Source organism: Labrus mixtus, chromosome 2 (assembly GCF_963584025.1).
Source record: "Labrus mixtus chromosome 2, fLabMix1.1, whole genome shotgun sequence".
Classification (NCBI taxonomy): Eukaryota; Metazoa; Chordata; class Actinopteri; order Labriformes; family Labridae; genus Labrus; species Labrus mixtus.
The window spans coordinates 18,027,711-18,043,324 of record NC_083613.1 but is presented as its reverse complement, the minus strand read 5'-3'; the positions used below and the strand labels follow the sequence as shown (position 1 = coordinate 18,043,324).

The 15,614-nt window shown below is 38.5% G+C and overlaps 1 protein-coding gene across 2 annotated transcripts; it reads right to left on the bottom strand.

The window, feature by feature from the left end:
• Positions 1-937: 937 nt before the first annotated feature.
• LOC132987060 (GRB2-related adapter protein-like) lies at positions 938-9,490 on the bottom strand. 2 transcript variants are annotated; one of them, XM_061053853.1, is made up of 8 exons: positions 9,445-9,490; positions 9,127-9,272; positions 8,415-8,502; positions 7,119-7,210; positions 6,747-6,869; positions 4,368-4,530; positions 4,173-4,244; positions 938-2,831 (listed from the first exon to the last, which is right to left on the bottom strand). In XM_061053853.1, exons 3-8 carry the CDS (start codon positions 8,490-8,492, stop codon positions 2,646-2,648), a joined length of 714 nt encoding a protein of 237 aa, XP_060909836.1. In that variant the 5' UTR covers positions 8,493-8,502; positions 9,127-9,272; positions 9,445-9,490; the 3' UTR covers positions 938-2,645. The 2 variants fall into 2 exon arrangements, with proteins under 2 accessions (XP_060909836.1, XP_060909828.1); XM_061053845.1 differs by lacking the exon at positions 9,445-9,490 and having other exon boundaries at positions 9,127-9,380.
• Positions 9,491-15,614: the final 6,124 nt, after the last annotated feature.

Sequence of the window (15,614 nt, the reverse complement as noted above, 5' to 3'; positions counted from 1 at the left end):
GATTAATGGCAGACGTATGATGTTACAACTGGCCCTAATATTCAATTCAATCTAACTTAATTTGTAAGGGACCATGTGCAATTAAAACATATAGCCTTTTAAAATTTTGTAAACTGTACAGAGATTTGAAAATACTATGACATTTTCAAGATAATGGTTGCAATGTGTTAAATATACTTTAAAGTAAACTGAATAACTTTAGCTTTTTGTTTCAACAAACACATCATTCTAACACCTGTACTGTTTCAATAATTCATGGAACAAATAACAAGCACATATCAGGGATTGTGAAAACTAATTAAAATAAGCTAAAACATTGGTTAAAAACAAACCAACATGTACTGATATAACATCCGTCTTCCCTTCTACAATTCAACAATTCACTTAGCAGACGCTTTTATCCAAAGCGACATACATCAGAAAGTAAGTACAACTCTAATTCATTCAAACACCGCCGCCGAAGCAGCGGGAGCAATGCAGGGTTAAGTGTCTTGCCCAAGGACACGTTGGACAAGGACACCCTCGACCTTCCGGTTGAGAGGCGACGACTCTACCAACTGAGCCACAGCCGCCCCTTCTCTGGCTTCTCCTGCATTTTTAATCAGCTAATTGTATGTGGGTCTGTTATTTCTTATGTGTAAGTTGTGTCAGTTTTTTTGGACAATTGTTTGAGTTCCTTTGTGTGCAGTTCTGTAGACTGTCCCGTGGGGGGTCCTGTAAGTTTGTTATGTTTTTTTGTTAGCGGATGAAATTTCGTTTTTGTGCTAATTTCGGCGTATTAACATGGATGTGATTTACTGATATGTTGAGTAATGTGCACTGTCCTAATCCAGTAAATAAATAAATGGTAACTAATGTATAATCCTTTTTTGTTTTTTATTTTTCTGGATAAAACAAATAACAGTATTTGGGGTAATTAATGTACAGATGTTACAGATCCTGTTAGATTGTTTAATGTTTTATAGGAAGACCAGCCTAAAATGCAGAATTTTTAAGACAGATCATCAAAAGCTAACACACTGACACACAACCAACTTACATATTCAGAAAACAAGGATTCCAACTGTGTGATTTATAGAATATTTATAGATATATTTCTTTAAAGGAAGAATGTGCAAAAAAAAAAATGTATCCAGTAGATGTCGCCCTTGAGTTACAAAATGAAACCAAAACAAACTGCTTTTAGGCTGCACCTCCGCCATACTAAACATCTCTGCTGTCCTCCAGCGACACACCTCCAACCCTCACTTGAGTTCTTACGGAGGAGTTTAGCTCAACCGGCGGACAAAAATTGTCTGTGGCCTGCATTGTTTTGTTAGCAGGCTAATGTTAGCACACTTTAGTTAGCTTGTAGCTTCACTTTGTCGGCTGTCCCGTCCATGTAAACATGATGTCAACACGGCTTGCGCTTCTCACTCATTGTAGACAGTCATGACCCAGAGAGACATTTTGCATGTATTTGATTTCTGCTATATTTTTGTGTAACATGTTGCACATTCTTCCTTTCAATGAAGCATGAATAAAATGTTGTTTCCAGACTGTATTTCTTTTGCCACAATGTTTAAACTAAATATTGCAAAGGTTTCTGACAGAATTTCTAACTTGCAGAAGAAGCCTGAATGCAAAAGACGGCTTCTGTTGACACATTAGATGTTTAATAGCTCCTCTACTGCTTGTTCATTGCGCAAAGACAAACCTTCCCAGGTAATGAACACAGATACAGCATAATTATATGACGGTCATTCCAGATTGTGTCTGTGTCACATGCCTTAACACAGTAAATGACAAATCCCAGTTTCAATTTGACAAAGGCTTACAACTCAACTTTAAATATTCTCTGTTCTTTAATGATTCACTCTGTACTGCGTGAAGGTAAATTTGCAGTAAACAATTTTGTGGAATTGCATATTAACTAACGGGAGGATTTATGAATATTTCAGATGCTGTTATTGTATAATAACTTTTAAATGTTCACTTTTATAAAGAAGCATTTGCTCTTAGTTTTCACTTTTCTTCACAGAAAAATCACATCATAATCACATTTCATAAAATGAATACATCAAATGGGTTAAATTATTATATTGACTCACTCTGACTTCTCTCCATCAGGATATGTCCATAGGATCCTGTTTGTGCATGTGTATGTATTACAGCCTGCGTGTGTGTGTAGCATGTTCAACAACAGTGTGAAATTGAATTTCCTCTCGCGGGATAAATACAGTTTATGTCTTCTTTTTCTAAACAGATGAAGTGTTTAATTAGCAAATTATCACCTAAATCTTCAGTAAAATGTAGCTGTTACATTCCGCTATTTGAAAGGAGAGGTTAAATGATGAATGCATTGACTGTGTTTTCATAACATATATTGAAATTAAAATAAACCTCATCTGTTTATATCATAAAATTGTACTTAAAATGTCATCCTTAAGTCATTTTGTACAAGTGCATACCAATTCTGGAATGTCTTAAATGAGATTCTTATTTTGTAAAACTGTGATACATGAAATCCCCTAAAAATGACGTAAACAGTAAGCTTGTTGGTTGTGAATTATTGTAAGTAGGGTAAAGTAATAAGACTTGACAGTAGAAATCTGCTGGAAATATTTCTGAAATATTTCTTAAAAACAATTCCGTGTGTGTTCCTCTCAGAGGGGTACGGTGTAGTTTGAGGGGAACAGGCCTGTTTTGCCCCTCAGCTGGCCTCTCCACCAGGCCGGGTCTGGGCGCTCCAGGACCTGGACGACATCACCAACATTAAAACTCAGCTCATCCTTCTCTTCAGCGCGGAAACTGTACAGAGCTCTGACCTGCTGCTTGGGGGAGGGCTTGTGCTGGACACAAAGGAGGATGAACAACATTCAGGTTGTGAGACAGACATTAAATCCAACCCAGCACACAAACAGTCTCAGGCCACAACAGTAGCTTGTTGATTAAGTTAAAACGACCATTTGTATTTATTCCCCACAATATAACCAGAAAATACAGGAAATATGAACTCAAAATTAGCAACTAAACAAAACAAAACAATATTTTAGAACAAAAAGGCTCCTAAACACATTAGTCACATGACTGTTAGTGTCATTGACCTTTACAGATTCATTAATCAACTCTTCTGGCAGTAGAGCTGGATTTGCTTTAAACTTTACATTTCTGTCTGCTCAAATTTGTAGACAGGATCATGCCAGAATAAACTCTTAGGATAATGTAAGCATTTTTTACCGCTGTTTTTGTGGTTGACATTTTTTTTTTTAAACAGAAGAATAAAACAAGAAAGACTGCCGGGCCTTGGAGTTTTGTCTTGTTTTCTACAACTGTTTGCATCTCAATCCAAAGAGCATCTTAAACAAACCCTTTTTTCAGTCCAGGAAGTGCTCCTTCCTGTGTATTTTCTGATTTCTACAAACATTGGATGTTTAAGGCCTATGCTACTGTTGTTGTTGCTGCCTTACCCGGAGAAAAGAAACCTAAAAGACATTTTTGTGTGCTGACTTTTTGTCTCTTTCTAGTCTTGTTGCTGTTGTGCACCTTTTACTGTGTTTAACTGTCGAGAGTGCTTGGAGTTATCTGACCACGGTTACTAGCAGCTGAGCACTCACAATACATTCCTGCAAAAAATGAATGCTTGAGTGGAGAAAAAAGAAAATCACACACGGCATTATCTACCCCCAATCCAAGTGGCAGTAATGCCTGTGACTGTTTGCAAAGAATAAGAAGCTGACAAAAAAACCCCACTAAAGAATAAGAGTAATGTGTGATAGCAAGACGATATGGTGGGGAAACTTTAGTTCACAGTCCTGTATGTCATTGAAAACACGTCAGACATGTGACTGAATACTAGACAGCATCATCCAGATGTGCAAGTCACAGAAAATAAAAGAAGACAGGTGTCTAACAACTTATCTCAGCTGTTTGTAATGCAACTTGCACTACTGTCTTAAATAAATGAGAGAAAACTTAATACTGTATATATATGCAGGACTTGATGTTACTTTTTACTTACACCTACTGAACCATGACCCCAAAATCGAGATATGAGCCGAAACCCTGACCTCAGTTATAACCCTATTCTGCACATATGCACAAAATGGATACAACGACAGGTTATTTAAATTCAGTCACTGAAAGACCATGATGATTCCAATCAGCTCGTGCACAGACAAACAAAGACATACCTGTCGTGGTGCAGGTATAGGTGGGCAGTGGGGGGGTAGTGGAGGAGCAGGGGGAGATGTTTTATCACTTAGCTGTTAGGGCACAAATATGATAAACGACTTTAACATAATTCTTATTCTCCAGTGATTGGAAAGTACATTACGATGGGCTTACTGGTTTTTTTGGGAAGTCTAATGCATTCTTTGGTTTCTTACCTGTTGCTGCATCTCATGTAGAAATATTCGACTGTGTAGGGAGATAGAGTTGTTCTTGTAATGTTCCACCAGCTGGTTGAGGGAAGTAAACTTTTCTGACCAGAGGTAGTACTGCCCACTGCTGTCCTGCAACACCTTGAAGTGCTGCACATCTGCTGCATGTCTACAGTGGAGTAAAACACAGAAGATGCTTTGCTCTCTTCTCTGAAGAAAACATGATCTTATAAAAGTTGTTTGGCAACAGGGAGGAAGTGGACCCCAACTGAGGCTGTACAACAGGCAAAGTCAGCTCTCAGGCACGGGGACATTGTTGGTCAGGTGCAGCATGGAAGAGGTGGTCTTGGTCTCGGGAACAACGAGACCTAAATGGCACAAAGCAACACTCGGCCAGAGAAGAAAGTTTGTAGTAGCAGAGGTGCGTCACCAGGAGGAGGTAAAAAGATATGCAACGGCTGTAGATGAACATAAGACTACAGGAGGGGTAAAAGCAGAGGGGGGTGCACCTTGGACGCCATAAATGATGACCCGAAGAAGTCCTCTGGTCGAAACATGATGATCAATTCAAACTTTTTGTGGCATTTGAGCAAGTGTGCGAGCCTGTCTTCTTCCAAAGTCTGCTGATTAAGCACTGCCCTGCAACTACTTGATGTTCCTATAACTACCTCTTTTTTTACTAAGTGCAAGGAGCCTGCCATTGCTTTCTATTGAGTGACCTCTAAAGCCATGACTTTACCGTGTTAAAGATGCCCCTCTGTAATCCTTAAAGATGACCAGATTGTTGTTTAAATGAACACAATGTTGCATTAACAGAGTTCTTAACTGTTTCGACCATGCTAATGTCCCTCTGCCTCAAGAAAAACACGACTACCGCCACGACTTGCCTCCCCCCACCCCCTTGCTCCCTATCCCTCTTCCTGCATCTTATCCCATCTCTCCCCCTATCCCTTTCCAAGCCCGGCGCAGTCTAGGCCTGTGAAGGCTGTTGTCATGAGCCGGGGATCCGGCCGAAGATTTCTGCCTTTTAATAAGACAGTTTTTTCTTACCACTGTAACTTTTGCTGCTTTGCTAAAGTGCTCATGATGGATAGGCCCGGTCTTTGTAATATAGCAATAAGTAAGGTCTTTTACCTGCTTTTTGTAATGTTAACAGACAAAGAGTAAGGTATTTTACCTGCTTTTTGTAAAGTGTCTCGAGATAACACTTGACGCTATACAAATAAAAAATGATTGATTGATTGATTGATTGACTAATAAATGTGATAAAAAGTAATCGGATAGATTAACAATTTTCTTTCAACAAACATTTCAGCATCCATTCAATAAGTAGATTGTTGTATTTAACACATTAATTCAGTTTGAATATTTTGAATTCCTTCATCTTTAACAGCTTGTTATTAAATTAAAGCTTCTTTTTTTTTTATATATATATTTGTATTTCTCTTTTAAATGAGCAAAAGGCCAGACTGCTGGATTTGACCCACAGGCCACCAACAGAAGAAGTGTACAGTATATAAGGTCAAACACTGTCTAGCTCCTTTTTACATGTGTTCTATAATGTTTGAGAATTTGTTTTAATATCTTGGCTTGTGCCTTTTCTCCTGTTTCTGGACTAATATGTAATTATAGTTCTGTCAGGGCCACACGCAACAAAATGCAAATAGGATAGTTAAGAATGACAGACAGAAGGCAAATGAGGAGCATGAAAACAGGGGGAGGTAGTATGAGACATCACCCAGTTAACTATTTAACACACAGCGCAGGTCAGTTTGTAATTTACAGTCCAGGCTGAATATGAGGCCAATCTAAAGAGAAGGGCTGCTGCGACATCACGGTAATAAAACTTTACAACACTAATAACTTTATGAAGTGCTTTCTCACTACTCAGCTGCTGCCATACTCTGCCCTTTTCACAAACAAATACATGTTGCACCCTCACTGTCTGTCTCTGTCTCACTCTTACCTTACCTGTGATCTCTCTGCGTCTGTTTTATTCTTCTGTATGGGATGCATGTGAACTAAGCTGCTACTGACCACAAGCCTTGTCACGTTGTTGCATGTGCAAACATCCGAGAAGACTGCTGCAGGAAGTGTGGTCAGTTATAATTACAAAATACGTAATAAGTGACAGACGCAACTACCAGAGCTAATTGTGGCTCAGTCGAGCAGTCAATGATGGGAGAGTGACGAAGAAAAGGGACAATTCTTGGTGTAGAAGGAGTTAATGCTGGCATCTTTAGAGCAGCACAACATCACACACACATAAGTAGAAGGACAAAAAAACGTACTTTAAATCTAAACTGTAGCTAGTTGCAGAAAAGTAGCTTCGTTATAACTCTAGGTATATATGTGTGTATGGACAAACAGATCCACTTAAAGCACCTGACAGAGATGGAAAAGCGACCAGGGGCTGAGTTTTGGCTTCCTCGTATGATGAAGGCTCCCACAGACTGCAACATCAGCTGCCCCTGAGCGTCACTGCGACTGCAGTTCTCCTGGTACCAGCTGGAGTCAAAGAGAAGGCAGAGAAGGACAGATGTATAGTACAGCAACACTACTCAGTGTTTTAGCTGGTAACTACTGATTTTCTATTAATGGGGTGTGACTACTATCATATCATCATATTATTGCTTCCCTGTTAAATTACAAGTTGTTGTTTTTGATGTGAAGATGACAAACATTTATTTTGTGGTATTTCAAGAATGAACCGTCTTTCCACCTCTCTCTTTTTGTTTGGCTTCCTGTGAAGTTTACCTGGGCAGATGAAAGTTGATGAAGTTCTTGGGTACAATCCCCTCAACTCCATCGCGTTCTGCTTTGTACCAGTTTCCAGTCGTCTGCAGAATCTGACACAGTAGGACAGAACATTTACGTCAAAACAAGCTTAGTGGAGTCAGCTCTAATGTTAGGCATCCACATGCAAGGTATCACGCTTTGTCAACTTCCAAATTAAACAGCTCATTTATGAGATAACATTTAAAACCATGAAGTGTGGAACATTTTAATACCGATTTGGAGGTGTGACAAAAAATAAAGAATTGTTCTCTGTGAAGTTTAAACTTGAGTCCTAGTCCAAATAACTTTCCCATTAAGTTATTAGACAATGTGTGCCTGAATTGAATAAGACAGCCAAAGAAGAACAGGCAATGTTGGCGGGACAGATGCAGCAGATGTACAGTACATTGAGTGTGACTTATCTGCTCAGCTATTCTCAAACCCAAGGCCGTTGCTCTTTCATATCTCAGTGTTTGCCCAATTTTCGTTAAATTGGATTGGTAACACAAAGGACATGGAGGACCTTTATTTGTGTGTGTGTGTTTGTGTGTGTATGCTCTATCCTAGAGTGTGTGAAAAGTCTCTTGGATGCAAAGTGGTTTTTTTGCACGCTTTTATCAGTCTCTTCTCTCTGTTTGTCTTTTATTTCCTTGTAGCATATTAGTCATGTAAATTATTACTGTACTCATTTAAATGTGTGGTACACAGAGAGTCACAGACTTCGTCTCTTTGCTAAACAAACAGAAATGGTCACACGCTGGTGGTCACACGAGAAACATCATCAGAAGCATCATCTGCTTGAATATTGTTCATTTACATTCGATTTCGATATATGTTTTCTTCCATTTGAGGAAATGTCTGCTAGAAGGTAGTAAAGAGTTCATTGTAGTGACTGAAAACTTGTGTTTGAGCAGAAACCGACATATTCACAACCAGCCTTAAAAAAAAATGGAAAGAAGTGCTGAGGCACAAAGATGCAAACACTGTCCTTATTCAGTGTATGAATAGTCTGAATGTCCTGTCATACAGGCATCATTGATTTACATGGAAATTCTGCCAGCGTCATATCAACAGACCACAATTTGAATTGTATATTTAGAACTCAAAGGTTGTAGACTAGGACTAGGGGGCTGATAACCAAGAGTCAGAGTAATAATTATCAGCTTTGGTGGTTTGTGTGAATGTGTTGAACAGTTCGTGTGTGTGTGTGTGTGTGTGTGTGTGTGTGTGTGTGTGTGTGTGTGTGTGTATGTGTGTGTGTGTGTGTTCCTTCACCTTTAATCGCTCTCCCTTTCTGAAGCTGAGTTCATCAGAAACTGTAGCTTCATAGTCGTACTTGGCCATAGCCTCCATCGTAATGGAGCTTTAAGAAAATGGTAAAACATTAATGCTAAAATGGTAAAACAACACTTAAAATGTGGAGTAGTTAAATAAACAGACTTAAAGTGGTCTAAATAAACATATTAAACATATATTTACAGAACACTTTACAATATATCATTTATTACTTCAATAATAACTTATTGTGTAGGTTTTTTTGCCTTGCAATTAACCAATCAGCTGACGCTATTGGGTCCTAAATAGTACTGAAATACATGGATTCTAGGAAATGACAGACGTTTTCAAATCAAAATGTGGCCCAATGTTACAAAGATAGGGAGATAAAAAAAAAGCATGTTTAATCTGTTGTATCCACAGCAACACATCCCTGATATTTGTATTCCAAATGCATGCCAATAAGCACTTTAGCATGTTGTGTTTCCTCCTACGCTTCATAAAGAAATTGATTTGAAATGTGAATCCATTAAGCAATCGTAAGTCACCTGGACTCAGTCTATATGACGCTAAGTGCAAAGGGATCCACTGTTAAACTTTCAATGTCTAATCTAATTTGACAGCTCAGAAAACTGAAAGCCCAGAAAAAAAATAATACAAAGACAAAGTTCTGTTGTTTGTTTCTTGTTGAAGAGACAGAAACGTTGCTTACCATATGTGTGTGTCTCTCCCCTGCAGAGCCTGAGAGGATTCAGCTCAACACAGAGATGTGGCTTAGTCCTGCTGTCGGCTAACAGGAAGCACACTGACACTCCAGCTGATGCACTGTGACCTCTTACACAGCCACAGAAGTGAACACTGAAATAGAAACAGTGAAAACATTTGAACTAACAGACAAGGACTTACATGCAGTGAACACGTATTAAAAAACAAAAAAACAGGTCTGATGTAAGTGCATGATTGGTAGCTGAATTGTATTTAAACCACTCTACAGGTGTGGGGGAAAATGGAAAAAAAGATGCTTACTTACCTTCACAGGTAGGATATGTTGATGTTCTTGTCAAAGTTTTATTGAGAATTGTACTCAATGACCAAACATATCAGTCCCTCCCATAACGCTTTCTCAGTGGCCCATCCCCCTTAATTTCATTGGTGCAAATTTGCAGTCAAACAACCAGAACAAGCAATATGGTGGGAAATGAAGTGTCTGCAGTCCCAGATTAGGCTTACTCAATAGTGGAAGTTATTGTTCATGTCTTCCATGGTGTAGCTTCATTACTCATGAAGAGAGAGAGTACAGTGTACCAACATTTCCTGTCACATTTTTAAAGAACATTTGAACAAATTCTTACCAATTAATGTAGCTATTCATAATGATATTATTATTATTTTTTTTTCTGCGCACCATTTATACTGGGACAGCATGGTGGAGGTGACTTTATGTATGGAAAAATACTTTGTCCAACTTATAAATCATGTCTAAAACCTCAATTTTTCCACCAAAAAGAAGAAAAGAAATCTATCAATTTCCACTCATTGTTTTATGAAGAAGGATATTTCCAGAGAAAGCTAACAAATGGATCTCTACTTTTGATTTTGTTGTCAAACTATTGTTTCGAAGGTCAAAACTGTTAAAGTCAAAATTGTGGAGGTAGTCTCTGATAAACCCCGCTCTGTGGGGGCGAGCGTTGTCATCTTGAAGGATAGAGTTCGGTCCCAGACTGTGGAGATATGTGATTGCCATTGGGTTGCAGAATCTCATCTTGATCTCTGTCTACATTAAGATTTCCTCCAATGATGAAAAGCCTTGTTTTTCCAGTGAGGGAGATGCCGCCCCACACCATCAACCTGCCTCCACCAAAATCAGCATAGCGTTCTCTGCGTCTTCTCCACACTTTGACCCTATGATCCAACTGCTGTAGGCAGAATCGGGTCTCATCACTGAACATATCGTTCTACATGTTCAGGTTCCGGTGCACCAGCGAGAAGCTCAAAACAAGAGTCAATAGCAACAGCAGAATAAGCTGTTTGGCATTGGCAGAGAAGATATGACAAGTTTTTCATGGGCACAACCCACATACTCAGCTCTGCTGCTCATCCCACAAATGCAGGTTCCTTACAAATGGGGCACCATTTAAAAGGGAAATAAACAGGCTTTCCAACGGTATAAGATTTATTGCCATGAAGCAGAAATAATCTACCAAACTCAAATTTACTAACTTTTTTGTGCAATGTTTATATATCTATATTAATATGATATATGCTAACTCTAGCAGTAAGCCACTGAGGATATAAAATATCAAATTCCACATGCTTGACTTCTACACAAAACATCTTATTTGTCACAATGTTGGGATGTTAGGCAACACTCAGTTGAGCTTATCCAGAACTTTGTCCTGAAGACTGAATGCTTACATTGCAACTTTTGCTTAAACCATAGTACTAGAGTTTGTTAATATCAGGGTTTGACAAAGAACTGACTTTTGCTAACTTCTAACATTTGATTGAATTTAATAACATTTCAGTCTAATAATGCAGTTCATGAACTCTCTTTTTATCATACAGATTGGAAGACCTGCAAATTATGGACATTTTTACAACTAACAAATGTGCAAACAAAAACTGACACGACACAGTTTACTGTTTATAATGTAGTTAACAAGACTGACAAGAGTAGATTCACTGTAGGAAACATTAAAACTATGTCTGCTTCATCAACCATCTCTGCTCCCGATGTTGAAACCAAATAGTTTACATCCTGTCCATGAATAGCGTTACCTTGTGATGTTGTGGTTGAACATTTCTTCAGTAGGTGACTGTGCAGTTTTGGGTGGAGCTTCTGCTGAAAACCAGCCTTTAACTCAACATCGTATGGAAAAGTAGAAGCTCTATCAAAGATTCATATTGGGGGAAATCTCCAAATGGTTGATATTTTCCTACCCCTATGTCATCATTGTAGTGAAATGTGACACACTCTGACACATACAAAGCACAATCAAGTCATCTATAACTGAGATAGCATATTTGAATGTCAAAGTATTAATCTTGTTGCAGTGCATATTTTATCCACATGATGGCAGCAGACTACAAGACGAACTTGATATAATTCTGTTTTAGACAACCAAATAAACAATAAACAAATTTAAATGTCTCAGGTTTGGGAAGGGCTGTATATGGGCCTTATGGACAATTCTTGTAATCAGCACGCAGAATTTCTTATCATTAATAGATTCATATTTGATTCATAAATCCTTATTAAAATAACCGTTCACACAGGTTACAGCAGATCAAGGTTATTTATGATTTCATTATCAATGTGATGAAATGCCTTAATTTCTCTGGTCTAATTTACTGAGTTGCCAAGAATAGACATGTCTGGCATTTTTATACATAGCGACACCTCAACCGATTTTTCAGACACACCAAATTCATAAAAGATACATAAAAGTAGGATAGATAAACGTATACCATGATAGAATTTTTTATTTCTATTAAAAAGTCATTTCAGGAGAGAAATATTCCATGAAATACTACTTTAACAGAGTTGCAGTACATTTTGGTGTTATGAAGACACTTAGCTCAATTAGCCAAATGCCAAAAGTTCTAGCCTTGCAGATTTCCAAACCACTGCTAACATTATACAAGCCACTTTTGTGTTGATATCAATTTTGGCTTAAAAACTTTCTTTCACATCTAAATCAAAAATACAACAAAAAAAAACTATTTCCCGCAATGTTTCCTAAAGAGGAAATTGAAATATGTGTGTGATCACACCTATAGTGTTATGTGAGGGATCAACAGCAGAAATAGGTAGGGATGTTGTTAAGTAGGATAAATATATGGAAGAAGGAGGTGTATACTTATGGTTTTATGCAAAATAAATCCCTCAAAAAGAGAGAAGGGAGAGTAGGAGTAAGAGTCACAGAAGAATAGGATTAAGGAAAACCAGACAAGAGTAAGACAGAAACAAAAGCGATGTGAAGATGCTATGAATGGCAGTGCAAGCAAACACTGCCATACCAACACTTAGTCTCTGCGTCTGACATTCACAGAGAGTCTCAGCGGCCTCCTGCCTTGAATGCTCAGATCCCCGCGTGATGTTCTGCAGGGACTGAATCCAACGACGAGGCTGTAAAGCAAATGTGAAGCATCTCAAAGCAATCAGCTTTCCCACCATGAAGGGGCTGATGAATGGACTCCATGTTTCTTTATAGATGCTTTTATGTGTGTTACTGTTTCCTTTTTACAATGCCACAAAAATCATTTGCTCTAGCTGTTGCCAAGGTGACCTACAGAGATATGTGCATCTATTGTTATGGGGCCTGTTATGCAGCTTCACAAAAAACTAAACAGGTACAGGTGTAACTATTCAAATGGTGAGTGTGTATGTCTTTGTGTGTGATACACTTTTGAATGTGTTTAATGGTCTGAGCACATAAAATATCATCCAGAGCCAAGACAGAGCTCATAAAACTGTTTAAACAGGTGGAAGTGGACTTGTTTATGGCTCGATGCAGCGCTGCCGTTCAGCATTAATGGACCTGTTAAGACTGTTTTGTGTGCGTGTGTGTGTACACGTCAGTATGTATTAACACTCTGCGACAGCTGAATCTTTAGGGTGTCGAGGGACTTCAAACTCAGGAGAGTGAGTGAGAGAAAGTGAAAGGATAAAAGACAGAGCAAAATATATTGTCTGTATGTGAACACAAAGGAAAAGACATATATGGAAAAAATACATCACATTTCATTCTGTTTACCTCACCTAACTCCTCTTCTCTCCCACCTCAAGAACCTCCGTCCAACTGAGAGGAGGCAGAGGGAGTGAAAGGAGGAGAGTAGACATCTTTAAAAGTTTCTGCTCGCTGAATACTAAAAAGAAAGCCAAGTCAAAAGTAGCAAATCCAACAGTGCATCTCAGATATCCAATTTATAAATGTTTAAAACCTTTTTTTTGGTTCTAAGTCTGAAAACACCTGCACAACACAGAGTGAAAGTGGATACATGATAGAATGTGTAATAACAATCTAAACGTCAGCCATAGCAAAGAAGATTTATGAAAAATATAATTGTATCTAATTCTCTTTAGAAGGTTGGCCGTTCTGAATTCTCTGATTTTAACAGTGAAGCACTTTGAAATGCCCTAAACCTGCCTTAGGATGTTTAACAGTATGTTAGCACAAGTATAAATACACTTACAACCTCTTCAACTTCACAAACGTTACAATCTGTCATCCTCAAATATAGTATCTTTCTAAAAGAATAAGATGTATCAATATCAGTGACAATCTTTTAGAATGTGTGTGTGCGTTAAAATAAAGGAGTTCAAAATCTGAAATGCCACTTAGCAAGGCGTGGGTATCTTTTTGAAATGGATTTCTATGTTCTGTTTTTTTAGGGGAAGCTCAATAAAAAAAAACGAATGGATTAAAAGGCAAGAAAGCATGACAGGGACAACCAGTGGCGATTCCAGAGATCCCCAGGCTAAAATCGATTGGCTGACCCTCCTACAAGTGTTCAGGAGGGAAATGATGGTGAATGCTGTAAGATGGGGCCCCTTAAGGGAGGTTGCCAACTGTCATTGCAAAATGTGCACATAATGGGTCACTGCTTTAGTTTGAATTTTGACAGCTCTCTGGGCCCCCCTTCTGGTCTGGGCAATAACTTCTCCTTGACGTGTCATCCACTTTGTACCACGATAGAGTGGAGAAGGAAAAAAGGGGGACAGAAATGGCTGCAGCCTCCAAAATCCCTGTGAATATGCAATAGCTAGTTAGCTAAAAGCTAGCTATAGCATACTCACCGGTAATGATCCTTCCGCAGGTTCACCTACTAAGCCTAGTTTTGACTTTTACTTCCTTTAGATTGTCAAGTTTGTGTTGCAAGTTTAACGTGAGCTTTATTTAGTGTGAGCAGAGAACAACAACATCACCTGATAACCAGAGGAGAAACAGAGAGAACAGTGCCACCCATTGGTAAAATTACTGTACTACAACAGTTTGACCGTCTTCTTGTGGTTCAAAGAGAAGGACACCTCAGAGGCTTCTTTGCTCTCCCTCAACGCCACAAGTTTCTCCTCCTCCTCCTTTTTAGTTTTCTGCTGAAAAGTTGGAGCTGTAAATTTCCAATGTGTTCAAACCCGTAGCTCTGCCATAGTTGTGATTCCGTCAGCATTAAAAACTAACTAATCGGTATGCTCCAGAACAGGGGCTGTAAACTTTTTGAAGACAAATTACACAGAAAGGACTTACCCTAAATCAACCATGAGTCTCCCCTATCCCCTATCAAATAATACAGACTGCATGTATATAAAATGAAATTAAAATGTTTAAATTGGTCAGGCTTTAGTACTATGCATTGTCCACTTCTACCTGGTCGTGTTACTGTGCTGCACTCTGTTTTTCCCTTTTCATAGATATATGGTTTCACTACTCCTATTAATTTAAGAGATGAGCAGAGAGAAATCTAACATAAGCAGAAGCCCCGTTTAAGTCTCTTTAAATTAAAGAGTGAATAAACTCCATCTCCTGTCGGGGCTGACCCTGACCTCCCTGTGTACTGGGCTCAATTGAAATGATCATTTCACCTCAAGTCCAGAATCAATCAAACATCAAGTATTAGAATCCCCCACTTGCCTTCAGTGCCCTGTCCTTGTTCCGGTCATAATGATATTCATCGTCTGTCAGTAAGAGTCCATTTTTCACTTTCATCCAGTGGACTCACATCACCACCAGGTTTAAACAGCTGTGAAATAAATGCTTGTACCTTTGTTTGAAAAACAGCCCTTTGGGTAAACCAGGCTGAAGAGTTTTAAAAGATACTTGAAGATGCTGCTTAAACTTTGTAACATTCCCTACGGCTCTTTATTGGTAATGTACTGAGTCAAAATTGCTGTTTTAAGCTTTTGTTCTTCAAATAGATTGGACTCTCATACCATATTTTATTATTATTCGTTGTTAATAAAAGTTATGTGATATATTTGTATGTCAGATACCTTGATAGGTAAATCAGCATGAAATGGTCCTCACCATAGCAACAGTTCCCATGTGTTTGGAGTTATGGCAAAGAGTGGCGAAATGACCTTTTTAATGCATATTTATCTCATCTCCATTTACAAACAGAGGATGGATCAGAGCTGGTGGATGTGGCAATGAGGGGGGCGATGGAAGGAAAAAGAAGGCAAATACTTCAAAGAAAGTTGTA

Coding starts and splice junctions, on each gene's coding strand:
- LOC132987060 (XM_061053853.1), bottom strand. CDS start 8,492: ATGGAGGCTATGGCCAAGTACGACTATGAAGCTACAGTTTCTGATGAA. Junction 7,211..8,414: donor GAAAGGGAGAGCGATTAAAG/GTGAAGGAACAC, acceptor CTACTGTGTCAG/ATTCTGCAGACGACTGGAAA. Junction 6,870..7,118: donor ATCAACTTTCATCTGCCCAG/GTAAACTTCACA, acceptor CTTTGACTCCAG/CTGGTACCAGGAGAACTGCA.